Source organism: Melozone crissalis, unplaced genomic scaffold (genome assembly GCF_028551555.1).
Source record: "Melozone crissalis strain CALT ecotype California unplaced genomic scaffold, PUWL_Pcris_2 ptg000068l_1, whole genome shotgun sequence".
Classification (NCBI taxonomy): Eukaryota; Metazoa; Chordata; class Aves; order Passeriformes; family Passerellidae; genus Melozone; species Melozone crissalis.
The window spans coordinates 7,879,218-7,904,887 of NW_026535846.1; the positions used below are offsets into that span (position 1 = coordinate 7,879,218).

At 58.5% G+C, this 25,670-nt stretch overlaps 1 protein-coding gene across 8 annotated transcripts in view; it reads right to left on the reverse strand.

Annotated features, from left to right (window-relative positions):
- Nucleotides 1-25,670, reverse strand: part of DLG3 (discs large MAGUK scaffold protein 3) — a 78,328-nt gene that overhangs the window by 12,125 nt on the left and 40,533 nt on the right. For all 8 annotated transcript variants that reach the window (XM_054289854.1, XM_054289853.1, XM_054289852.1 and 5 more), the window contains 9 exons: nucleotides 18,855-18,905; nucleotides 15,353-15,477; nucleotides 14,721-14,890; nucleotides 14,000-14,136; nucleotides 13,575-13,719; nucleotides 13,122-13,281; nucleotides 8,884-9,040; nucleotides 8,363-8,465; nucleotides 3,059-3,173 (listed from right to left, as the gene is read on the reverse strand). In XM_054289854.1, coding sequence (XP_054145829.1) covers nucleotides 3,059-3,173; nucleotides 8,363-8,465; nucleotides 8,884-9,040; nucleotides 13,122-13,281; nucleotides 13,575-13,719; nucleotides 14,000-14,136; nucleotides 14,721-14,890; nucleotides 15,353-15,477; nucleotides 18,855-18,905 — 1,163 coding nt within the window. The remainder of the gene's footprint in view (nucleotides 1-3,058; nucleotides 3,174-8,362; nucleotides 8,466-8,883; nucleotides 9,041-13,121; nucleotides 13,282-13,574; nucleotides 13,720-13,999; nucleotides 14,137-14,720; nucleotides 14,891-15,352; nucleotides 15,478-18,854; nucleotides 18,906-25,670) is intronic.

Here is a 25,670-nt window from a genome sequence, read left to right on the forward strand (position 1 = left end):
ACAGGGCCCGTGCTCCTCCTGCCCACTCTGTGCAGCCTGCCCTGAACAGGGCCCGTGCTCCTCCTGCCCACTCTGTGCAGCCTGCCCTGAACAGGGCCCGTGCTCCTCCTGCCCACTCTGTGCAGCCTGCCCTGAACAGGGCCCGTGCTCCTCCTGCCCACTCTGTGCAGCCTGCCCTGAACAGGGTCTGTGCTCCTCCTGCCCACTCTGTGCAGCCTGCCCTGAACAGGGCCCGTGCTCTCCTCCCTGCCCACTCTGCACAGCCTGCCCTGAACAGGGCCTGTGCTCCTCCTGCCCACTCTGCACAGCCTGCCCTGAACAGGGCCCGTGCTCTCCTCCCTGCCCACTCTGCACAGCCTGCCCTGAACAGGGCCTGTGCTCCTCCTGCCCACTCTGTGCAGCCTGCCCTGAACAGGGTCTGTGCTCCTCCTGCCCACTCTGTGCAGCCTGCCCTGAACAGGGCCTGTGCTCCTCCTGCCCACTCTGTGCAGCCTGCCCTGAACAGGGTCTGTGCTCCTCCTGCCCACTCTGTGCAGCCTGCCCTGAACAGGGTCTGTGCTCCTCCTGCCCACTCTGTGCAGCCTGCCCTGAACAGGGTCTGTGCTCCCCCGTGCCCACTTTGTGCAGCCTGCCCTGAACAGGGCCTGTGCTCCCCCGTGCCCACTCTGTGCAGCCTGCCCTGCAGGGCAGCACAGAGCCCGTGCTCCTCCAGCAGCAGCCACCAGCCCCCAGGACAGGTACAGCAAGGTCTGTGCAGGGTCAGGGCACCGCAGAGCCAGCACAGGAGGCCCTGGCACCCCAGGGCACCGTGCTCCATGAGAGCAGCCCCTGGCTGTGCTGGCATGCAGCACACCCGTGGCTCGTGGCTCGGTGCCCCTCAGGGCGCAGGGGCAGACGGCAGCTCCGCTCTGTCCCCAGGCCAGCTCTCACAGCCAGCAGAGCAGATGGCTTGGCTGGAGGGCAGGGGAGCAATGCCAAGGACTCCCATGGCTTCCTCCTGGTGCCCAGGCACAACGCCTGCCTGACCTCCATCCCCACCCAGCACGGCCCCGGCACTGCAGACTTTGCCCTCAGCAGTGCAGGGAGGTGACAGGCAGCATGTGAACCCGCCTTGCCCCTGCCTGTGCTGCACCCCAGCACCCCCAAATCAGCTCCAGCAGGCACTGGGGTGCCCAGCTCCAGCCCTCCCACAGCACACAGGCTGCAATGCAGCCACACAGGGCTGACTCAAGCAGCTGGGTAGCAAGTCCTGTAATTGATGTCCTGTCCACAGCACAGCAGCTCAGCTGGTTTCGGGTGAACTGTGCTTGAAACTACCCCGCCCAGAAGGGCTAGGGCAGCCTGGGCACCCGGCAGCTCTTCCCAGCACGTCTGCAGGGTGTGTGTCAAGCACAGTGCTGTGATGGGCCACACTGGGGAAAAGCTCTCCCCCGGGATCACCCTCTCAGCAAGGGACAGCCCAGCTCCTCCTGGGTGTGTGTGAGGGGCACAGCGCTGTGGAGGCCTCCAAAGCCCCATGGGGGAGATGCACCAAGAATTAAGAAATGCTACAAGTACTGTGGAAGCAACACGGAGCTCTCTGTTTCATAGGAATACTTTGATCCATGAGCACCTTTCCAGGCAGAAAATAGGCTCAACTCAAGCTGGACCCAGCCTAAACCCTCCTCCACACATGAGGGTGCCCACAGGACAGCAGGGGAGTGAGGGCAGGCCTAACAAGATGATGTTTATTCAACACTGCACCCAGCTTGTCGCACACCCCCAGGAAGCCCTGGGATGCTAAATCAAGCAAGATGCCTGCAGAGACTTGTGGGAAGGTGTGAACTGCAGGAACGCAGAGCTGCAGCTCTCCCCTCCTGCCATGCCAGGCTTGCAACATCTCCACCCTGCCTGAGGTCCCTCTGCACAGAGCAGCCATGCAGTGGGAGATGCAGCTGAGGCTCATGCAGCCTTGGCCCTTGCCATCCTTCTCACAGGGAAGGAGAAGCAGCATCCCTTGCTCCTGCCAGCCTCACCTGCAACAGGCTGCGCAGGGTTAGGATTTACAGCATTATTTTAATTACCAAGTTAAAATTACTCATTAGCGCTCATCCCACTGGCGCTGTGGCAGGAGGCAGGCAGGGATTGTCCTGTCCACACAGGACTTGCAGCAGTTTGAGCTGCATGGCTGTTTAACCCCTGCCTGCCTGTCCTGCACCTGGCTGCAGACCAAAAGTGCTCTGAGGGCTCAGAGCAATAATCCTCCTAAGAGCTCATCTCCCATCCAGCCAGATCCTGCCACAGCAATGGCAGGACGAGACAAGGAGAAGCCTGTTAGCTGCTTCAGAGAGAGTGCCCTGAAAGCTGCCACGAGCTGCCTGGGGCACAAGCAGGGCTGGATGCCCCCCATTTCCCTGTTCTCCTCAGTGTGTTGGGCTGGCCAGCAGCCACCCAGGCTCTGCAGAGACCACTGCTTTCCAAGCTGGAGCAGACCTTGGGAGAGGCATGCGAGCACCCAGCCTTGACAAGCCAGTGCACAAGTCTGGTGCTCCCTCCAGGCTTTGTGATGCATCCATGGCACTCACCCTCCTGGCCCCTGACACACCGAGCTCTGAGGCTCTGCAGAGCCCAGGCTGAGCTGTAACATCCCTGCAGCAGCCACGGGGATGTGTCCACGGCACTGTACAGCCCAGGCTGAGCTGTGACACCCCATGCAGCCCACGCTAGGGGATGTGCCTGTGGCTCTGCATAGCCCAGGCCGAGCTGTGACACCCCAAGCAGCAGCCATGCTGGAGGCTCAGCACAGCCCAGGCTGAGCTGGGACCACCCCCTGCAGATGTGCCCATCCCTGCTGGAGGCTCTGCATAGCCCAGGCTGAGCTGTGACCCCCCTGCAGCCCATACTGGGGGATGTCCCTGTGGCTCTGCACAGCCCAGGCTGAGCAGTGATCACCCCTTGCAGCCCACACTGGGGGATGTCCCTGTGGCTCTGCACAGCCCAGGCTGATCTGTGCCCCCGCTGCAGCCCTCCCCACCCCCGGGGGCCGTGCCGGTCGCTGCCGGGGCAGGCGGGGCCTTACCGGACGTAGAGCGATCTCTTTTCGCTGGTGCGGAGCGAGCCCGAGCCCGAGCTCATGCTGCTGTTCATCATCTGCTCCCGCAGGTCGTGGATCTTGGACTCGAAGCGGCTGTACTCTGTGGGGACAGGGCTGCTCAGTGCCGGCACAGCTGGCCCCGGGCTCATCCCCACAGGGCATTGTGCCCACCGGCCTGCCTGGCACTGCACACGGAGCTGGAGAGGTTACAGAGCCGTGCAGGGGTCCGGGCAGGGCATCTGGAGCAGGCAGGGCTCCAGCTGCTCCCAGCCCCACCACAGCTTCCCACACAGCAGCTCAGGCAGTGCTGCTGTGACCTCCACTGCTCCTTGAGGGAATGGCTGGGACTTGGCAAGCTGCTGACCTACAGAGCAGCTCAAAACATGGAGAGAGAGAGCAAGAGCCCCTCCAGGAGACCACTGCCCACCAGCTGGAGCAGGGAAACAACCACAGCCGCTGGGGGAGTCCCCAGCTACCGCTCTGCTGGCAGCAAAAACCTTCTCCTCAGCAGGAATGGGGAAAGGGAGGCAAAACACAAAGTGCCTGCCCTTGGAAGAGGAGCAGGGAGGAGGAATTCACCTTTTGCTTCTACATCCCAGCAGCAGAGACGTGCAGGAAGAGCTGGGGAAGCCTCCAGAAGACACCAGCCCCTTCCTGCCAGGCAGCTGGGCAGGAGCAGCCGCCAGCCCCGCACCCAGCGCTGCACAGCCCGACCTTCAGCCTCCAGCTGGGTGTAAAGGTCGGGCTGACACGCAGGGGTGGAGGCTCCAGGCCTCCCTACCCAGGGCTGAATGAGGAAAGTGCAGCTGTGGCTCCAGGAAAGCTGCTGGCACTGCCACAGCCCACACTGCCAGACCTTGCCTCACAGCCTTCATTTTGTCCCATGGGCAGGTACAGGTGAGAGAGGACCAGGCTCATTTGTGCTCTAAGACTTGCCTAGAAAGTCTTGTCCACGACCCAGTGGTTTAAATGTGGCTTGGGATTTAATTCTGGGGAGGGGAGCATGGCAGCTGTTGAGGAGCAGAGCCACAGCTGTGCTGGGCTTGTGGAGCCACCTCACATGGGGGGAGCAGCAGCATGGGGGGAGAGCTCAAAATGCTCTGTGGGCTTTGTTTGGGAGCCAGCCCCTCTCCCATGGACTGTCAGTGCAGACAAAAGCAGGGCTGGGGTTGTGGGATGGTGCAGCTGCAGCTCAACATTTCCTGACTCTACAGCCTAGGGATCCCCCTGGTACACCCACTTACCAAAGATACATTTTTACTTAAGGATTGGGGAAAAAAAAAAGGGCAATACACACAAAACCTGCCAAGTGGCACACAGAAACTCCATGCAAAGTCCCTTCTCCTGCCACGTAACACCCAGAGCTGCTGCAATCCCAGGCAAGGTCAGTTAATGTGGGGACCATGAGAGCCCCTGGCTGCCCCACACCAAGGGGCACCCACTGCCCCACCTGCCTTCCTGCTGGCAGAGGGAAACACAGACCCAGCAAGGCATGGACAAGGCTTATTTCACAAGACAACTGAATTCTGCCACCCAAGCAGCACCAGGGTTTTACTGTGCTCTCAGCAGAGGGAAGGGAGCTCCATCCCACTCCACATCTCTGGACCCACACAGCTCATTCTGCCCTGCAATACCCACAAGCTCTTGAATCCCAGAGGAGCATCTGTCAGAAGTGGATACAGCTGCTTTTTAAGCCCTCTTTGGTACAGAAGGGCTGTTTTCCCCTCAGAAAGCACCACTACAGCCCTTGTCCCCAGCCAGGTCATGGCAAACCCTGCTGGGGCAGAGATTCCCTGCACACCCAGCACCGAGGGGAACACTGCTCCTGCTGCACAGACTCACTCCTCCACAAGAACTGTGGAGGATGCACTGCCTGGGACTGGGCAGGGAACACAGGGCAAAAGGAGAATTCTCCACCCAGCATCGGGGTGGGGGTGTTGGAAGGGCAACCTGTGGGTGCCACTGCCCTGCCAGAAATGGCACATGCATCCCCCTGCAAGCAGCCCAAAGCTCTCAAATGCCCCCATTTCAGCTGGGGCACTCCATGGAAAGGGCCTTTCCTAGTTTTGCTGGAGTGGCCACACTGCTGGGAGGAGTGGGCAAAGCCCACTAACATGACAAGAAGCACAAACCAGGCTGGCTGCAGCAAACTGAAGGACACAGGGGCTACTCTGGCTTTAACCCCAGAGAGCAAACAGAGTCCTGCCCTAGGAAGGGTCTGCAAGGAGCCACCAACCCAAATTTGCTCCAGCTGAGGAGGGCAGAGAGTGGAGGAGCAGCCAGCCCCAAAGCAAACCCACTGCCTCCCTCCCAGAGCAGGGGAGATAAGGATACCCCAGGATTGAGCACAGGGCACTGCCAGGTGCCATGGGCACCCTTTAACTGCACATTGGAACAGCCTGAGACAATTACCAGCAGATCACCCCCAGCAAGGAGTGCCCCTGCCTTTGCTCCCCAACTTAGGGCCAGCTTGGCTCTGGAGCACCTCCTGTGCAGCTGAAACCCTCGCAGGAAGCTTGCCCAGGGTGCAGCAGGGAGGTGAGCCAGGGCTGATCCCCACAGTGCTCAACACGTTCAGGACATGCTTATCAACACTGCAAGGTATGTAACAGGTGAGCTGGCACCTCCTGCCCCAAGTGCCAGGGCACTGTGTGCCAGGATGTTTGCTCTTCTCACTCAGCAGCTCGATAAAAACACCCCTGCACCCTCCCACTGCCTTTCCCTTTCCAGGGTGTGGGTGTTCCTAGAGCTGGGCCTGATTCTGTCCATCCTCAGTGGAATCCCTGAGTGTGCACATGCTACAGACCACCACCAACAGGCAGGGATCACCTGCCTGCCCCAGGATCCCAGCAGCAGCACACGTGTGTGACACACCTGCAAACACACCCAGCAGAGCCAACAAAGCCCTGGCTCTGCAGCTGAGCACCAGGAGACAGCACAAAGGAAAGACACTGCCAGACAGGGGAAAGCAACTCCTGAGTACACATAAAGCCCTGGATCCAAACACTTCTGCCCAGGCCACGCCATCAGCAGAGCCCAGAAATGCTCAGTCACAGGTTTCAGCCCAGCCATTTGCAAAAACTACTGACAGCTTCAGCCCAGCATTTTAGCACCCTGACCCCAGACACCTTCCCTCTGCACAGGCCTAGGAAAGCAGAAGGAAGCACAGCCACAGGGAAAGCTCAGAAGCTTTTACAACTCATTGCACAGCCTTGGAACTCCCCTTTGAACAGACTGACTCAGAGAAGGGCCATAATGTGACTTTTTATACTTTCAGGTGAGGAATCCAAAGCTTTCTTGCATGGGGTGTGAGGAGGGGGAATTGCTAAATCCAAGTGCTGGTGATAGCAGCAGGCAAAGGTCAGGGGGAGCAGTGCTCAGAGGGAACAGACCTCACAAAAACTCTGAGGAACCATCACTCCCCCTCCTCAACAGCAGGCAGCAGTGGTCAAAGGTGCTGTGCTCAGAAGAAGGGTTAGAAAGAGGAGTTGCTGTCCTGCCTTTCTTGGTTTGGTCTTTGATTCTTTTCCCTCCTAGTGTCTGGAAGGACAAAACAGGGAGGGCCCCTCATGAGACTGCACAAGCAGCCTCTCTGCCCCCTGGAGCCCCAGCGAGGACAGGCACAGAGCACACTGTGCTCACCCAGCACCCAAGGCAAGCCCTGCCCACGCTCAGGTACAGAGACAGGTGCCATCCTCCACCTCTGCTAGCAGGGAAGAACTTCTCAAATCCCCTTTCCACCAGCATCTCCTCCTCTGGCATCCTACAACCCAGCTCTCCTGCTCTTTCCACATGACAAGCACAGAAAAGGCAAACATTTGAGAGCACACAGCCCATTGAGTGGGTCCAGCCACACCCACAATGGGGGCTCACACCCACCAGGGAGATCTTTCTCCATGACTCTCAGCCCTTCAGGCCGCTGGAGCACTGAGGACAACTTCCAAGTCACAACAGCCTGCACTTTACAGCCACAATGCTGCCTCCTGGGATGGCTGCAGCCCCTGTGCCGGGTGCTGCTGCCCCAGGAACCATCATGGACGTGGAAAGTCACCAGCTACAACACACTGACATTTCCGCCTTGGTCTAAGGGGGTTTCAAAACATTTTGTCCAGTTTGACATTTAAGAATCACTCTCGGTTGGTGTCTTTGCCAAATCTCAAGTGGCAAAGGGAGCCAGAAATACGAGAACATTAAGCTCTTCCTGGAAAGAAAGAAAGAATGAAAAAAAAAAAAAAAGCCAAAACAAACAAACCCCACACCCACAGCAGAGCCCGAGCAACACCAATGACTCCGCACCCCAATGGCCTCTGCCACGGGATGGAGGAACAGCGGACAGCGGGACCTCGCTCCGCGATGCCACAGGAGGCACGGGATGAAGGGCATGGCCTGGGGGCCATCGGCCTCCTGGAGAGGACAGAGCAGCTGGTGGGGAAATCTGGTGGAGAAAGCCGGTGGGGCCCAGGGGAGAGGCGGTTTCCAGCGGACGGGAACGGCGGCATCCCGGCACGTGCACGGTGCGGCCCCGGGATCAGCCCCGGCCCCGCTCCCTCCCAGCGCTCGCCCTCGCAGCCCCGGGCCACGCTCCAGCCGCCCAGCGGAGCCCCGTTCCAGCATTGCCCGCTCCCTTCCCGCTGCCCCCGGCGGCACCGCCTGCCCCGGCCGCCGCCGGGGAACCCGAACCCAGCGATAAGGAAGGGCTGGGGCGGCGCCGCAGGTGGGATGCTCGCAGGGGGGACGAGCCCCAGCTCAGCAGCGATGCCGCGGTCCCAGCCCCGCCCGCACCGTGATCGCCCTCCGGGACCCCTGAGCTCTCCCGACCACGGGGTACCTCCCGCAAGGCCCGCGGGACCCCACGGAGCCGGGCCTCGCGGCGACGCCCTCCGGCAAGCGGAACACTTCCTCCTCCCCCGAAGGCGACCCCGGCCCGTGGAGCCCCCGCGGCCCCGCTGCCGGTGGGTCCCGGCGGGGCTGCCAGCGCTCACCTGAGGCGGGGCGGCCGCGGCCCCGCACCCCCGGCCCGCACACAAAGCCGCGCAGGCACGGCCGGCGGGACGGCGCGGCCCCGCCCCCCTCCGCGCCCGCCAATCGGAGCCCGCCCCGCCCCAGGGCCACGCCCCCGGCGGAGCCTCGCCCGCAGCCCCCCGCCCCGGCCTCCCGACGGCGCGCCAGCCATGCCCCGCCCCCTCATCTGCATAACACAACTACCTCATCTGCATAGCCACATCCCTCATTTGCATATCCCGCTCCCGGTGCCGGGGCCGAGCGCGGTGTCTCGTGGCGGTACGGTACCTTCGGGCCGGTACTGCGCGATGATGGTCACCGTCTGCCCCGCCCGCTTCAGCGCCGCCGCCGCCTGCTCGTGGGTGGCGTTGCGGAGGTTCACGCCGTTCACCTGCCGGGACAGGGACACAGCGGCTCCGCTGAGCCAGACCCACGGGACAGGAACCACGGGGTCTGCCCTGCGCCTCGGCCCCGCTGCCCCGCCCTGTACCGGTACCCACGGTACCCTCAGAGCCGCATCTCTCTGCCACTGCACGCTCAGCACCACGCCCGGTACTGGCACCCTGCTACCCCGCCCGTTACCCACGGTATCCTCAGAGCCGCATCACTCTGCCACGGCACCTCCCGCACCACGCCCGGTACCGGGACTTCCAGCACCGGCATCCCCGGTACCTGCCCCAGGCCAGGCCCCCCACCGCAGGCAGCCCGGGGCCGTGCCAGCACACTGACACCCGGGATGAATGCCCCAGAACCGTGCCCAGCCGGGGCTGTGGGACCATGGAGGGGCAGAGGGTGCCCCACCGACTCACCGAAAGGATCCGGTCTCCCCTCCGCAGCTCCCCGCTGAGGTCAGCCGGGCCTCCAGCCAGGATGAAGGACACAAAGATCCCCTCACCATCTTCCCCCCCAACGATGTTGAAGCCCAGGCCGGTGGAGCCTTTGTGCAGGATGATTTTCCGGGGCTCCCTGAAAGGACACACAAGGGACAGAGAGAGACTGGGGTGAGGAGCAGCAGAGCTGGTGACAGGCTCTCCTGTGCCCAGGGCTCGTGGCACATTGGTGGGACTGGAGTCACCCGAGTGCAGCCTGGTGTGACTCAGCCCTCAGCACTGTGGAGACTGATAAACCAGAAGAGGTGGCAGGTGGAGTGACATGAGACACAGCATGGACAGAGACAGAGGATCCACCGTGAAATGACACACAGAAACACTGAACTGCATGGTGGCATCAGATGCTATGAGCCAGGAGGGTGGGATCAAGCCCCTCCATAGCATGGGAAGTGTGCCTGCAGCCCATGAACCCCTCCAGTGCCACAGACCCTGCACAGCTCAACAGAAGTCCTTCATTTTTTGATGACTTAATTCTGTCACAGCTCAAACAATAGGCAGGCAAAAGCAGAAAGACAGCCTGGCTTCGCAAAACTCCTGTGTCAGTTTTTGTCTGGGAGAAAAAAACCAATGTGATGGGAACAATGGCAGCTCCCAGCTCAAGCTCTGGACTGAAATAAGGAATAAATGATGCCAGACAATTAGCACAGGCTGGTGGTGATTGTCAGCCAAGATCATACCGGAGACCATCAGTGCATCCACTGTGGCTGGATCCTGGGCACTTCAGACCAAAGGCCTGACATTGAGCTCAGCAGCCTGATCACCGATTCACCTGCCAGCTATCAGGGGAAATCTCTGGGCTGTGTTAGGAGGGATGCTGGAGCCCAGGCATAGCACTGAGTGAGGTACCCTAAAATGCTGGCAGACTTGTGCTGAGAGAACCCCAGGGCACTGGGGTGGGGGGCTGGAACACACCAGAACCAGCAGATCAGCAAAACCATGGAGATGCTCAGTCAAAAGATGCTCAACACCAAGTCCTCAAGATGTTACCAGCACTTGGCTTAGGGGCAGTGGTGAGGGGGCAGGGAGGGCTGCAGCCATCAGTCCCTCTGCAGCAAAGCTGTGCCCAGGGCTAGAGTTCTCTCAGGGGAAGAAATAGGTCAGGTTTCTGGGTCTGCAAACCCTGCCTCCAACCAGGAGATGAACTTGCTCTGCCCTTTGGGTTTTGCTGCTGCCCAAGCAGCGTGCAGGAAGCACAACCTCAACTCAGCACCCCCAGCACCCGTGAGGACCAGACAGTTTGCTGGAAGGCAAAGAGATCCTACAGGAATGAGGGGAGGAAATGAAGCCCCAGCCAGGTACATCGCAGATCTCAGTCCTGACGTGCACTCTTGGCTTCCATCCCTCTCACAGGAGGCATGGCACAGATCCTGCAGGCAGATCCCATGCTGAATGTCAGTGTTAACACTGGGACCTCGGCACAGAGCAGCTGAGGGGATCCTGTGGGGCTCTACTGGGTCTGGGTTGCTGTGGTGGAAAACAGATTCTTTGGTTCCCAGCCCTAGGTGCTGCAGGACGTGAGGGTCACTGGAGCCACATCCGCATCTAAGCAGCACCTGTGCCATAGGAGGGGGAGAGGGTGGAAACTGGACTCTGCTATTCCTGAAAAATGGCTGGCAGGAGCCTCATGGGACACAGCTTCTTTTCCAGGGCAGCTGCTGCCTTTCCCCACACTGGTGAGTGCATTTGGACCACACTGGTCCCAGTGCACAACCTTGGTGCCAGCAGACCTGCAGTGATGGAGCTGCTCTGGGGGGTCAGCAATGCACAGGAGGCTTTCAGCACTGTTCTGGGGGGTCAGCAATGCACAGGAGGCTTTCAGCACTGTCCTGGGGGGTCAGCAATGCACAGGAGGCTTTCAGCACTGCCCTGGGAAGCACGAGCCAAGTGCTGAGCCCACTGCAGGCTGTGGATCTGCTGGGTGGCAGGGGGCTGTGTCTGGGCACGCTGGCCCAGTGGTGCCAGCCTGTCTGCAGTGGGGCCTTCCACAAGGCAGCACCATCCTCTAGTGGCCACCAGCACGTGCTGCATCAGGGCCACTGCTGAGCCATCACTGTCACTGCCAAGCCTCTCCTGGGCCACTGCTGAGCCATTGCTGCGCCCCTGTCACTGCCAAGTCACCACTGAACCACTGCTGAGCCATTGCTGTGCCATGGCCACTGTCAAGCTATCACTGAACCATTGCTGAGCCATGGCTGTGTAACTGTCACTGCCAAGCCACTGCTGAGCCACCACTGTGCCATGGCCATTGTCAAGCCACCATTGAACCATTGCCAAGCCATTGCTGTGCCATTATCACTGCCAAGCCACGACTGAACCATTGCTGAGCCATTGCTGTGCCATGGCCACTGTCAAGCCACTACTGGGCCACTGCCAAGCCATCACTGTGCCACTGTCACTGTCAAGCCATTGCTGAGCCACTGGAGAGCCCTGATCATACCACTGCTGGGCCAAGCCACAGCTGAGCCACTGCTGGGCCATCACTGTGCCACTGTCACTGCCAAGCCACTACTGGGCCACTGCCAAGCCATCACTGTGCCATGGCCACTGTCAAGCCACCACTGAACCACTGCTGAGCGATTGCTGTGTCACTGTCACTGGCAAGCCACTGCTGAGCCATGGCCACTGTCAAGCCAGTACTGGGCCACTGCCAAGCCATCACTGTGCCACTGTCACTGGAAAGCCACTGCTCAGCCACTGGAAAGCCCTGGTCATACCACTGCCACTGTGAGCCACTGCTGGGCCATTGTTGTGCCACTGCCACTGCCAAGCCACTGCTGAGCCCTCACTGTGCCATTGCCACTGGCCAAGCCTAAGCTGGGCTGCTCTTTCTGCTCTCTAACCCACAAATGGGAATGCTGGCAGGTGCAAGAAGGACACCCTGCTGGGACCAGGGTCTCTGGTGTGTTTTCCAAATATTGTGACTCAGCCCCTTCTGTGGTGCACTGTAATGGCAGACAGCACTGCTCCTGCCTGTGGCATCATCCCCCTGTGCCCTGACAGCACAGAAGCTGCTACACCTGCTGGGGATGCAGTGCCAGAAACAGGCTCCAGAACTGGCACTGATGGTGCCAAGCCCAGCGGGAGAGGTGGGGAGGGTGGGGGACAGTGCTGCACAGGTCATGGCGTGCAGGGACACCCAGCTGTAGCTGAGCACCAGGAGCTGAGAAAGCCCCCAGGTGACAAACATGAATGCAGACACTCTCCAGGAGGATGGCAGACCTACAGCAGATCAGTCAGGGTCTCCCATTCCAGCATCCAGCACTCAGCTGCAGAGTGGGAGAATCCTGGACAAAGCCACTGCATCCTCCACTGTAGGCACACTCCCAAAACCAGCTGCAACCTTGCTCCAAACAGCAGAGCCAGCCCTAAGCCTATGTCAAATGTTGGTTCTTATTAATCACCCTAAGCCCTACAGTCCTGGCCCTGGGGACAGCACATTCAGAGCACTGGCCCCAAGGCTGTGACAAGAAGAGGGGAAGCTGTAACAATCACCTGTAGAGCAGGACTTTCCAGGTCTCTCTCTCCCACCCTCACCTCAAGGCTTTGGAGAAGTTTTATACTGCATTTAGGCTCAGAGCAATGTTTCTTTATTTCCTGGCTTCAGGAAACAAACCTGTTCATGCAGATTAAAGGATTCTACTGGGGCAAAGGGGGCTGTGCCAGGGCTGGACAGGGGGCTGTCAGGCCAGGGGCTGGCAGAATTACACCTGGGTGCAGGTGGTTTGGGCTGCCAGTCTCAGGGAGCACAGCTTGTTTGCAAGGCTGAGCTCCCCCTGGCCCTCCACCCCAGTCCCAGCTCCACCTGGGGACATCCTGGCAGCCTGCGGCACTGCTGGATGGCACCATCAGGGCAGGGAACACCTTGTATTGCAGCCATTGTGAAATAGGCAAGAGAATGAAGCTGAAATGCAGTTGTGTAAGGCTTGTGAAAGAGCAGGAGAGGGAATGGAGAGGGAGTGAATGCAGCAAGGCAGAGATTGACACAGCAGGGCTGGTCTCAGGGGGTGAGCACAGAGCTCATTATGGGGACCTCAGGCATTGCACTAAATGGCCTTTTGAGGCTCTGCACTGGCAGTGGGGATGACATTGAGCCACCACAGAGGGAAAGTGATGGACTGAGAAGGAGCATGATGGGGATGCTGCTGCCTGGTGCTCACCTGGTGAAGTCATCATCTCCAATCATGTGCCGAGGGATGGGCGAGTACCGGGACGGAGTCACCTGGGCAGGGAGGGGATAGGCAGGCTTGCTCTCAACGCTGCCCAGGTAGCCCAGACTGGTGTTATGGCTTATGTGGTTGTCAGCCAAGCCTGAGAAGGCTGCAGGGAAAGAGAAGGCCATCAGGAGCAGAAATGCATAGACAGTGAGGACATGAAACCAGCCCAGCCCTGCTCCCCAGCCCCGCAGCCTGAGGTTCCCCAGCCCCAGTGCCCCCAGCCCCGGATGCCCCCAGCCCAGCAGGCTGAGGTGCCCCAGCCCCAGTGCCCCCAGCCCAACCCTGCTCCCCAGCCCCACAGGTTGAGGTGCCCCAGCCCCATGTGCCCCCAGCCCCATGTGCCCCAGCCCAGCAGGCTGAGGTGCCCCAGCCCCGTGCCCAGCCAGGCGTACGTACTGCTGGCGTAGTCGGGGGGCGCGTACATGTCGTTGAGGTGGATGTTGCCAGGCTTGGCCACTTTCAGGTACACCATGTCAGAGGTGTTCTTCAGGGCGGCCACGGCCTCCTCGTGCCGCACGTCCTGCAGGTTGGTGTTGTTCACCTGCCAGAGGGAAAGGTGGCACGGCTGAGCAGGAGGGCAGGGAGCAGGGCAGGGGAGGTGCCACAGCAGCTCCAGAGGCATTGTCCCATCACCTTGGGCTTGGCCCTCCTGCCTGCAGCCATTACTGAGCCTGCCCTGCCACAGCAACATGCCAGCAGGAGCCTCAGGGAAGAGGGGTGAAGATGCTGACAGGATGGGTGCTGGGGTTCAGGATCAGCACTGCATGGCAATGGGAGCTGTTCAGCCTCTCCTCACAACTGGCTGTGGGCACGGGGCTTACCGCAAGCAGCCGGTCCCCGATCTGCAGGCGCCCGTCCTTCTGGGCAGCGCCTCCCTCGATGATCTTGGTGATGTAGATGCTGTTGTCCCCAGGGATGTGCTGGTTCCCAATGCCCCCTGCAATGCTGAACCCCAGGCCTGAGGGAGAGTGAGAATGCAGGTGAGGGACAGACAGACAGACAGATAGACAGAGACCACAGCCACTGTGCCTCACAGGCATTCACACCCTGCTCAAACCCAGCAGGCAATGGGTCACCCCAGCCTGGCCACCATGGGGCTATCCCATACCCCATGTCCCACAGCACTGTGGGTCTGTCCCATACCCCTGTCCCCCAGCACTGTGGGTCTGTCCATACTCCCTGTCCCACAGCACTGTGGGTCTGTCAGTCCCATACCCCCTGTTCCCCAGCACTGTGGGTCTGTCAGTCCCATAGCCCATGTACCCCAGCACTGTGGGTCTGTCCCATACCCCCTGTCCCACAGCACTGTGGGTCTGTCCATACCCTGTGTCCCACAGCACTGTGGGTCTGTCCCATACCCCCTGTCCCACAGCATTCCACGCTGCTCAGGCACCCCTCAGCACCCTGCACTGCAGCGGTGCCACCCTGCATGCCACACCCCCCTGAGGCTGCACCTCACAACATCTCACACCAAGGGTCACCCCACGCTGTCCTGTGGGGCAGGGGGGCACCCTGGCCCAGTGAGCAGAGCTCAGGGCTCACCTTTGGGGCCCTTCATGAGGTTGACCTCCATGATGGTCTCCGGCGGGGGCTGCCGGCGGCGCACCACGAGCCGCACCACGGGGCCGGCCTCCTTCAGGGCCTCCACTGCTTTGCTGTGCACCACCTCAGACACGTCCACATCGTTCACCCGCAGCACGCAGTCGTTCACCCTGTGGGCACAGCGTGGCCCTGAGCATCCCTGGGGAGTGACTGGCCCGTGCCATCCTCCTCTGGTCACCCTGTGCCACCCTCCTCCAGCCACCAAATGAGAGCTGCTCAAGCTGGCAGATCACGCCCTGCTGGGGTGAGAAAGGAATCCCTCCCAAAGCAGGGCTTGGTCCCCATAGTGCACCCCTGATGGAGATGGGAAATGAGAAGGAAGGCTGGGTCCCTGCCCTGGGCTGTAATGGGATGGGTGGGACCACGAGCCTGATACAGGGAGGGGAGGATGGGTGGCTACAGACAGGAGGCTGGTGGTCAGCGATGGTGGACAACCCTGTCCAGAGGGGATCTGGCTGTGGGAAAGAGACATATGGAGGCCAAAGACCATATTGGGAAAAGGGGTTAGGCCCAGAGGGTCCAAGCAGAGATCCTAGGTGACCCCCTGGCTGCTCCCCCAGCCCTGTACTCACCCTAGACGGCCATCCATGGCTGCTGCTCCCCCGGGGATGATCTTGGTGATGAAGATGCCCGGGTCATCTGGAACGTGGGGGTTGTCGATGCCTCCTGCTATGCTGAATCCAAGGCCGGAGTTCCCCTGTAGGAAATCAAATGCTGTGTCCTGCCCCCATGGGCACCTGCGTGCTGCCAGCCCTCCTGAAGCGGTTCCCCCCAGCTTTGGGACTGCCTGGGGCGCAGGAGGAGCCCTGACAGCAGCTCTCCCACCGCGGGGTGCCCAGCCCAGGGGGCTCAGGGATGCTGCTGGAGGAGAGGCTGGCGTTCCTCAGTGCAGCAGCGTGGAGCACTGAACAGATGGAGGCAGAGTGGGAACCTCCCTCAGCACCGCGTCTCCACGGAGAGCGCGAGGCAGGCGGGGAGCTGGGGGAAGAGGAGGTGGTCCTTGGCGGAGAAAACCTCCCCTTGCTGGCTGCTCCCCAGGAGGAGACACTGATGCTGCAGCCTGCATGGAGCAGCGGGGATTGTGCCAGTCACCAGCATCCCACTCCTGCCCCTCTGCACCCTGGGATGTAGCCCTGGCACAAAGCCCAGCTGGAGACCAGCAACGCTGATGACAAAATCTACAGCTTTGCGTGGAGGTGGCGATCAGGATGGAGTGGGCTCTCCAGTTCTGTCTCCTTTTCCTCACAGACATGCTTGTCCTGCCCAATTCTGCCTGGGGGGATGCAGGGACCACAGCTCATCTCCAAGCCATCCCCCCAGCACCTCAGGATTGAGTGCCTGTGGCCCTGTGCCGCCTCTCCCACTTGCAGGATCCTCATTAGTGACACACTCACAGGCGCTGCTTCCGGATCCATGCCTGATGCAAGTGGACAATTCCTGCCTTTTTTGCTCTGCCTTGAAAATCAGATGGCTCCTTGCCTTGTTTCCTCATGTGGAAGAGCTGACACTTACTCACAGACAGTTGTGCCTGCCTCTCTCATAAACAAGTGGGCTTAGGCCAAGCTCTCCTGGCTGCCCATGGCCCTGGTGCTCAGTGGTGGATGAGGGGGTGCTCTGCTCTTCCAGGGTCCCTGTGGACTCCATCTCCCCAGGATAATTTAGCACCAACAGCCAGATGGGGATTGCCCTTCTCCCCAGCAATTTTGCCCCAGCATCAGTGATGCAGAGCTGGCTTGGTGACACTTGTGACACAGCACCACCAAGAGCCACCAATGCCTGTCACTGTGCAGTGCTCCCGGATGCTCCCTGGCCAGCTGGGATTTGGCTGGCATGTGACACAGAGGCATTCAACAGTAAAGGGTCTAGGCTGCTCTCTTTCCTCTGTGCTGGGTTCTGATTACCCTGTGCCTGGCTCAAAAAAGCTCTTTACTGTCACAGAGACCAAGCCTGGCTGCAGCAAGGGAGGCGAGATTGCAAAATGATCTCCAGCCATTAGTTGTGCCTGTCTGTGGAAGGTCCTTGGTTAGCTACAAAACCTGGAAATGATCTGGGAGGTGTTAATCTTTATTCTGATAAATCTCAAAAAGGAGTTCAAGGGATTTCTTAGCTGACATCAGCGTTGATGCCCTGATGCCAGGGCAGTTCCTGCTGTGGACATGTGTGGTGGGTAAACACAAAGCCATGTCCCTCTGCAGATTGTGTTTCTGCTATTATTGCCCCCAAAATGCTGCTGCATTTACGTTTGTCCTTACAACAAAGACAAGGATTAATAAAAGTGACTGACCACGATTTTGGGGTGCACTGAGGTAAATTCTGGAAGCCAAACACCTCAGCAAGGAGACAGTCTCACCCACAGGCACCAGGGTGCTTCTCCTGCTTTAAGACAGGATTGTTGGATCCCACCAGGGACCAGGGGAAGGACCTGGGTATGGTCCATGCTGGCCCGGGCTGCTAAGCAGTGAGATTCCCTCATGATTCTTTGCTGTCGGAGAATGAATTGCTGCTTGGGGCTTTGAAATGAGGGCATCAATGAGTGCTGCCTCTCTGCGTGGTCCTGACAGCTCTTTTCCTGTTCCCACCATGTGCTGAGGACAGAGGATGCTCTGAATCCCTGAGACAAGGCTTCTGCCCGTGACTGGGGCCCGGAGCAAGAAGCACTGAGCCCAAAAAGGAAGGAAGGAACCTCTGGGCTGGTTTCGTCAGGCACGCCGGGGAAGCGGTGGGTGAGGCGGCAGCCCCAGATAACCTTCCGTCCACCCACCTCTGTGATGCAGAGCCAGGGGAAGGAGGGAGATGACTAAAGGCACAGAGGAACAGGATAATGAGCGCTGCCTCTTCCCCTGCAATGCCGGCCACGCGGCGAGGCTGAGCCGCCGGCACGGCACCAGGGGGAGGCAGGGGCTGAGGGGAGGGATGGGGTGATGTGGGGAGGGAAGGGGGCTGTGGGGAGGGAAGGGGTGATGTGGGGAGCAAGGTGTGCTGTGGGGAGGGAAGATGGGCTGTGGAGAGGGATGGGGAGCTGTGGGGAGGGAATGTGTGCTGTGGGGAGGGAAGGGGTGATGTGAGGAGCAAGGTGTGCCATGGGGAGGGAAGATGTGCTGTGGAGAGGGAAGGGGGCTGTGGAGAGGCCAGGTGTGCTGTGGGGAGGGGAGATGGGCTGTGGAGAGGCAAGGTGTGCTGTGGAGAGGCAAAGGGAGCTGTGGGGAGGCCAGGTGTGCTGTGGAGAGGCAAAGGGAGCTGTGGGGAGGCCAGGTGTGCTGTGGAGAGGCAAGGTGGGCTGTGGGGAGGGAAGGTGAGCTGTGGGGAGGCAAGGGGAGCTGTGGAGAAGCAAGGTGGGCTGTGGGGAGAGCGGGCAGCCTCCCACCACAGCCACTCCCAACCAGCAGGGCTGTGCCTGTCTCTCAGAGTAAACCCTGGGCCAGCTTTTCCCACTCCATCACGCCATCTCCATCCCTCCTCCCCGGCTGCTTCCTGGGCAACAGAAAGCCCTTGGTGCCCTGTGTGGTGCTGGCTTGCCCCTGGATAAACCCCACACATGGGGGGAGCTGATTCCAGCCATGGCTGGTGCGGCACATGCCATCACCTCTGTGTTGCCAACAAAGAAAAGGCTTGAGCAGGAGCTTCCTCCATCGTGGTTTGTTTCACTAAATAACCTGTTCTTGAGCTCAGCATCCCAAGGCTGTGTGCCCTGGAGTGACAGGGAGCCTGGTGGCAGGGTGGCTTTGGTCCCCGTGCCCAGTTGTGGGGTGCACCCAAGCAGAGCTCCCCACACCTCTGTTTTCTGACAAAGGCAATAACAAAGAGCCCCCCCATGCTCTGCACTTATCAATTTGTGGGGGTGAGGGTGTGAAAGAGGGAGAAACCCTCCTCCCTCCCTTCTGTGTGCAGGGGGAGAGGGTAGCAGCAAGCCCACCCTGGTGGGAGCCAGGCTGGCACAGCAGGTGTAACAGCCCTGAAAGAGAGGGGGACCAGGGACCAGGCTCTCCCATGGCTGTGCAGGGATGTGTGGGGGCAGCAGGGCCGGGGGTGGGCGAGGGGGAGGAGGCTGCTGGTGGGTGGGTGAGCAGTACTTACCCTTTCCAAGACAATCTCTTCATACTTGAACATCCCATCACTGCCATTCATCTGGAGAGAGGGAGACAGCGTGTTACGACTCTCTGCTGCTCCTGGGGGAATTTGTTTTTCCTCTCTGGTAGCTGAACATGAAGAATCCAACCTAAAAGCTGCACCATCACCGCTGAAAAAGCCTTAAATGCAACTGCCTGAGCCTGCCCTGGAATTAAACCATGTGCTGCTTTTCTCTCTGGGCATGAGCCAAAGCCCACTGACTTTAATGCACTTCTGTGCAAAGCCTTTATTCTCCCAGCTCATTTCTCCAGCCATGAAAAGGAACACAACCGAAGGCACAAAAAGAAATAACACCTTTGTTACGCAGCATATAATTAACCTCAGGAATTCACTGCTTGAGGAAGGCAAGAGAGGGGGTCGGTCCATTTAAAGGGAAAAAAATGTCTGTACATAATAACATAATAAACACCTTTAGCAGCTTATATTTTTTAAATCTTTTCGTAGCATGACTGTATTAACAGGAAATTCGGGATAATTTATTCTACGAAATTAGCTGGGTGCAAAGGAAACAAGGTGTGAGAGAGTGAGGCACAGTGAGAGGTGCAAACATTGTGATGCCCTTCTGTACAAAAATGGTGTAGCCTGTCTCAGAGCTGTACACCACACTGATCCCCACGCTCAAAAGTCTCCCATACCCCAAGCATCAAAGCAGAGCTCTTGAAAGCATAATGAATAGAAACAAAAAGGGATGCAATTGTAGGCTGTAAAATGGTAAATGTAGACTCAAAAAAAAAAAATCCATTCTCCACATAATCAACAGTGCACAGGAAAAATGGTAATGGTTTCACTCCATATCATCAGGATCAGGCCAGAAACAGCTGCCAAGGTCTAAAATTTAGCAAGATTTGCAATGCAATTGGCTACTGAAACATCCAACACTTAACAGCAACAGTTTCAAGGAAAACTGAGTTGGAAGGGGGCCATGGAATCCAACAGCTGGCCCTGCACAGACCCCCCAACAATCCCACCATGTGCCTGAGAGTGATGTCCAAATGCTCCTGGAGCCCTGGCAGCCTTGGGGCTGTCACCAATCCCTGGGGAGCCTGTTCAGTGTCCCACCACCCTCTGTGTGAAAAACCTTGTCTAATGTCCAACCTAAACCTGTCCTGACACAGCTGCATGCCCTTCCCTCAGGTTCTGTCCCTGAGCACCTGAGAGAAGAGATCAGTGTCTGCTCTGATTCCCCTCAAGGGGAAGCTGCAGACTGGGGAGCTCTGTCCTCAGTCTCTTCAGTCTCCTCTCCTCCAGGCTGAATGAGCAGAGTCACCTCACCCTTTCCTCATATGGTCTCCTCTAGACCCATCTCTACCTTTGCAGCCTCCTTTGGATGCTCTCCAACAGCTGTAAATCCTTTTATTGTGGCCCCAGGGCTCGAGGTGAGGCTGCCCCAGCGGGATCAGAGCCTGACAATCCTCCCTTGCCCATCAGGTGATGCTGTCCTTGCTGCACCCCAGGCCAAGGATGCCCTTTTTGGCTACCAGGGCACACTGTTGACTCACATTTATTTTGGAGGGGACTGAACTCAACCTCATAATTTGAGTCATTCTGGAGAACAAGGGATGGGACACGGGCAGTTCTGTATGGCAAGGCAGAGGCAGTGGAACCTGCACTCAGCAGGCAAACAAACCCCTCTCTCACTGTGCAGTCCTGCCTCTGCCTGTGGCCTCTGGACACCACGCAGGGCTCCTCATGTGGGTTTTACATCCATCATTAGCTGATGGCTCACAGATCATATGGAGCCACTTTCTGCATATGCTCTGTACCCCAAACTGGAGTTGACATGCCTTTGTTTGGACACAGTTTCCCTCATGAGGCACCAGCATGCTGGCTGTGTCCTGCTTTCCCAGCTCCTTGCTATCTGCACAGCCCTGCCATGCTCCACACCCCCAGAGTGCTGGGGCATTCCATGGAGGGGCCAGCAGCCATCCTCTATGCTAAAGCATCATCTGACACCACAGAAGAAAACCCAGCGAGGCTGGCTGAGGCTCTATTGATGGGTAGGAAGAGGAAACAGGAGTTTTTCTGGGTGGCAACAATCAGGGGCCCAGGCAGAGGAGCACTGCTGCAGGACAGGGTCTGGGGTAGGGCTGTGCCCCCTGTGACACACACACACCCTCATCCCCTGCCCTGGCATGCCAAAGCAATCCCACACCCTGTCCTGCACCTCAAGGATGAGGCTGGGCAAAGAGATGGGAATGAGGGTCCAGGGAACACAGGCTGGGTGTGCTGTCCCTCCTTGGATGTGCCCTGTGCCTGGTGCCTCTCAGCCATGGAAAGATTTCAGGGGACAGTTCAGGGTTGGGACATCAGATACTCCAACAGTAGGATACTCAATCCTCTCAGCACATTGGGAAGGGCTTTGGCCAGCCCTTACAGGAGGATCTTGCAGCAGAAAAGCACCAGAAGTGGTGAGGTTTGTTGCCCTGATTTTTTAAGATTTTCTAAGCCTTCTGATGTTGACACTCTTGTAACAAACTTACACACTTTCTGTAAATAACTCATTGTTTTGCATTCTTTTATGGAGGAAGAGAAAGTTGATAAACTGTTGGTTTGTCCAGTGCCATTGGAGAGGTGGCACTGTCACCCTCCAATCCACTGTCACTTTTGGAAAACTATAAATGTTGAAGTTAGAAAAGAAACTTCCCTTTTCTTCACCCTGAGAACAGCAGTGCGTGCGCTTGTGTTCTTTCATGTTCTATAGTGACAGGGGTTAACCCACAACAGGATCACAGCCAGCCTCAGAGGGTCGGGCACACATGGTCAGTGCCACCTTCTGCCACAGTGGGCAGACAGGCATTGCTTCCCTTGCCACAGGTTCCCCCTCGGGCATGGGCTGCTTGTCCTCCTCTCATCTTCCCATATTGACTAACCCTAAGTGCAGTCAGCTCGCTGGCCTGTGCCACCCTCAGAGCCTCCCTCAGCACAGCCTCCATCCCATCCCATCCCATCCCATCCCATCCCATCCCATCCCATCCCATCCCATCCCATCCCATCCCTCTCTGCAGTTGCTATCCCGGTGCGTGGGGTGCAGCCTGGCCTCTCCCTGGTTTTCCAGCAGCTCGGATTGCTGGCACCCTTTGCTACTACACACATTGTCCTCTGTGCTTTGGCACTCGGCACAGTTGCCACACAGGCAGCCATATGCACACCCACGGGCGCAGGGAACAGCGTACACATCCCTGCAGGATGGGATCTGCAGAGAGCTCTGACAATCTGTGAGCCACGAGCAGAGCCAGCGCGGGGCGGGACTGCCAGCGGCACCGGGGCTGCACCGAGAGCCCAACACTGAGCCTGTCACACACCGGGGCTGCACCGAGAGCCCCAAACAGACACCGAGAGCCCAGCACAGAGCCCGGTGTCACACACCCAGGGTGCACCAAGAGCCCAGCACAGACCTCAGTGTCACACACCTGGGCTGCACCGAGAGCCCCACAAAGAGCCCTGCACAGACCCTGTAACATGCCTGGGCTGCACTGACAGCCCTGCACAGACCCTGTCACACACCCAGGCTGCACCAAGAGCCCTGCACAAACCCTGGGCTGCACTGAGAGCCCCAAAAAGACCCTGTCACACGCCTGGGCTCCACCAAGAGCCCTGCACAAACTCTGAGTTGCACTGAGAGCCCTGCACAAACCGTGTCACACACCCCAGTGCTGCCAGGCAGCTGAGCTGGGATAGCCCCCCTCCCCAAATCCCCAGGCTGCCAATGCTGAGCAGTGTTCTGTACTGTTCCCACAGAACCAGTGGTGTAGGTGCTTGCTTGGTGCTGTGTCTGCTGGGGTCAGCCAGGCCTGACCATGAAGTTTTGGCACTGGTTGTGTTTTCAAAATTCACGCAATGGAATGCCAGTTAATTGTATAAGGAAGGCAAACGAAGAACTTAATATATACCACGTAACCAAGGGAACAAGCCAACAAAGCGAACGTTCCAGCGTCGGAAAATCAAATACCAGTCACTCACCGATGGCAAAAACCTCCCCATGATACCCACCAGAGCTGCCAGGACCTGGCTCTGCCACAGACCGATGCCCCTGTCCTTTGCCAGTGCCCTGTGCTCCTCCCCAGATCCTGTTTGGGGCCATCTCCAGAGGGAAGATGCCTGGCTGGGAAGATGCACCACACCCTGCTCTCCTCGGGTAACACCTGCAGAGCTCACAGCAGTGTCAGGGGCCAATTAGCTGTTCCCAGCATATCCTGATCCTAAGCAACACCTGGTTTCTCATGGAAAAGAGGATGGATATTTTTTCCCAGGCCCTTCCTGTGCAACAAGCCCACCTGAGGGCTCGGGAAGAGGCGCCTTTGCTGGCCCTCTCCTCCTTTGAGCAGGAGGGGAATAGTTACCGATGATGGCATTTAGCTCATCAACAGAAGGCTGCAGAGCGAACACTCATCTGATAAACAGAGGAGCACACACCTTCCAGAGCTACTGCAAGCTGTCTGCAGGCTCTGCCGGCCAACACCGCCACAGCCCACGTGGAACACCCCTTGGAATTTGCTGCAGAGTAAGGATTTGAGGTGGGTTTTTGGGTTGGGGGGTGGTTGGCTGGTTTCTGTGGTTTTGCTTGTTGGTTTGTTTTTTAAATAAAAAGAAGGCCAGATTCATAAGGCAAAGATCAGGTTCCTCAAATGCAGCCCAGATAGGCAACCAGGCTGCAAGAGTAAATCCCCTGCAGGAAGGGTAACAGAGCTCACAGTCCCTTTTGGAGCAAGGTCCTGCCCGTATCCTGTGCTTGGGATGTGAGCACTGGGACCTGCTGGTGGGGCAGCCCTTTATCGAGATAATGGAGAGGGTCTGAGGACTGCAGAGCCAGCCCCTGGTTGTGCCAGCCAGCCCTGGGCGTGGAGGGCACCTGGCAATGCCCCACAGCTGCCCCAGCACGGGGAGAGGGGAGCAGCCCCGTGCCAGGGCAGCGGGTGCAATGGGCACCTCCCTGCTGGCACTGGCACCACCAGCGCTGGCACAGGAGAGCTCTGCCTGCCTGCACATGGCAGGGGGCCCAGGGAAAATAGGTCAGGAGCTGCCTCCCTTCACCTGCCCGTGTCCGTGTGTCCTGCTGCAGCACTGAGACCTCCTGACTGCCCTCCAGCCACCCCCTGGCCTCAGCCCCTCGTGTGCAGTGCCCACGGGGCTGGCCTCGTGCACAGAGGGGATAAATGCCCTGTTTGGGGTCAGCCTTTGCCAGAGGAGCTGAGCTGGGCAGAGTGAAGGGTTTGCAGCCCTACAAGTGCACAGCCACACTGCCTGGGAACTGGCACTGGGATGGGCCCAGCCAGCACCTGGACCAAGGTGTGAGGGACCCACTGGCTGAGATCAGGCCTGGAAAGCACCTGCCTTCCTCACACCTGGCTTTTAGGCAACTGAAGGTGATTGCACCTCATTGCTGGGCAATGAGGCACCAAATCAAGCTCCAAGGAAGCCTGAAAACCTTCAACTGAAATCCTCACTCTGAAACCTTCAACTCCTCAAGGGCTTTGGAGTGACTTTCCTTGTTCATTTTGGAACTGCCTGGCAGCAAGAAGTTGTTTTAGCTTCAGAGAGGCAGCTCTGAAATGCAGAGACCTCATCTGCCATGGAAACTCTGTTTCCAATTCTCCATCTCCACATTATGGACATGCTGGGCAAAATACACCAAGATGTGAAACTGTGAGCATGGGTGATGCCCTCCAGCACTCGCCTTAAAATCATCAAGGGATGATTTTAACATTGCAGGCATTTTATAATGGGTTATTTGGGTTTTTACACCCTGGGGGTGCTGGGCTCTGCTCAAGCCACAGACTGAGCCCCAGCCATCCCAGTGCTGCAGCCCCCACCTCAGAGTGCTGCTGGGGATGGGAGTGGGTGGATGGGGACATTGAAATGCAGAACAGACTTCTTGATAAACAGGCAGGGCCAAATCAAGCCCAACAGCCAGTCCAATGCAATCAATGGAACTAGAACAGGAAGGAACTAGACTACTTCCATCTGTTTATCATTAAGGAAAGCAATGAATAGTTAAGTAATTAAAGACTGGAAGACGTGAATTTAACCCTTCCAAATACATGCTGTACGAACGGGCTTCAGATTTTGGGTTTGTAAAAAACCCTCATGTTTCCAGACTGGGCATTTTGGTTTTTGCAGCAAGCTCCTGGTGTGGCTCCTTTGCTGACCTGGGAAACTGCTGAGGTTCTGGGCAGTTGTTTTCTCTGAAGCCTGAGGAATCCAGCACCCCAGAGAAGGAAAAGATGGAGCAAGGCCTGTTTCCTGGTATAACGTGGAGTAGAAGGCAAGAGTTTCCAGGCTGGATGCTGACAGGAATCAAACTGAGCTGTCTCCCCTGCTCTGGGCAGCCAGAGGTGACACAGACCAGATCACAGCCAGCAGGGCACAGCTAATCTGGCGGCCCTTTGGACCCCTGCAGGACAGGTGCTCCCAGCATGTTCTGCTGAGTTTGGATGGATGGGAGCAGTGACTGTCACCCCCAGCATGATGCTGGCACCTGTCTGGGTGCAGAGCACCCCCTGAAACCCAGCCAAAGTGCAGGGAGAAGGGGTGGACACGGATAGGGAGGTGGAGGGAGGGAGGGATGTGAGGTTGATGAGCTGGAGCCAGGGAAGCAGCCAGGAGGGCAGGAATGTGGAGTGCCCTGCACTGGAAGGAGTGGCTGCTACCCACATGAGGGCTCCCAGAGGTTCCTGGGCCCTGCAGGGCTCAGGAACCTGCCTGGGGTGACAGAGCCTGTCCTTGGCCCCTGGGCTCACCTCTCCTTGCCCTTGGGCTCACGGG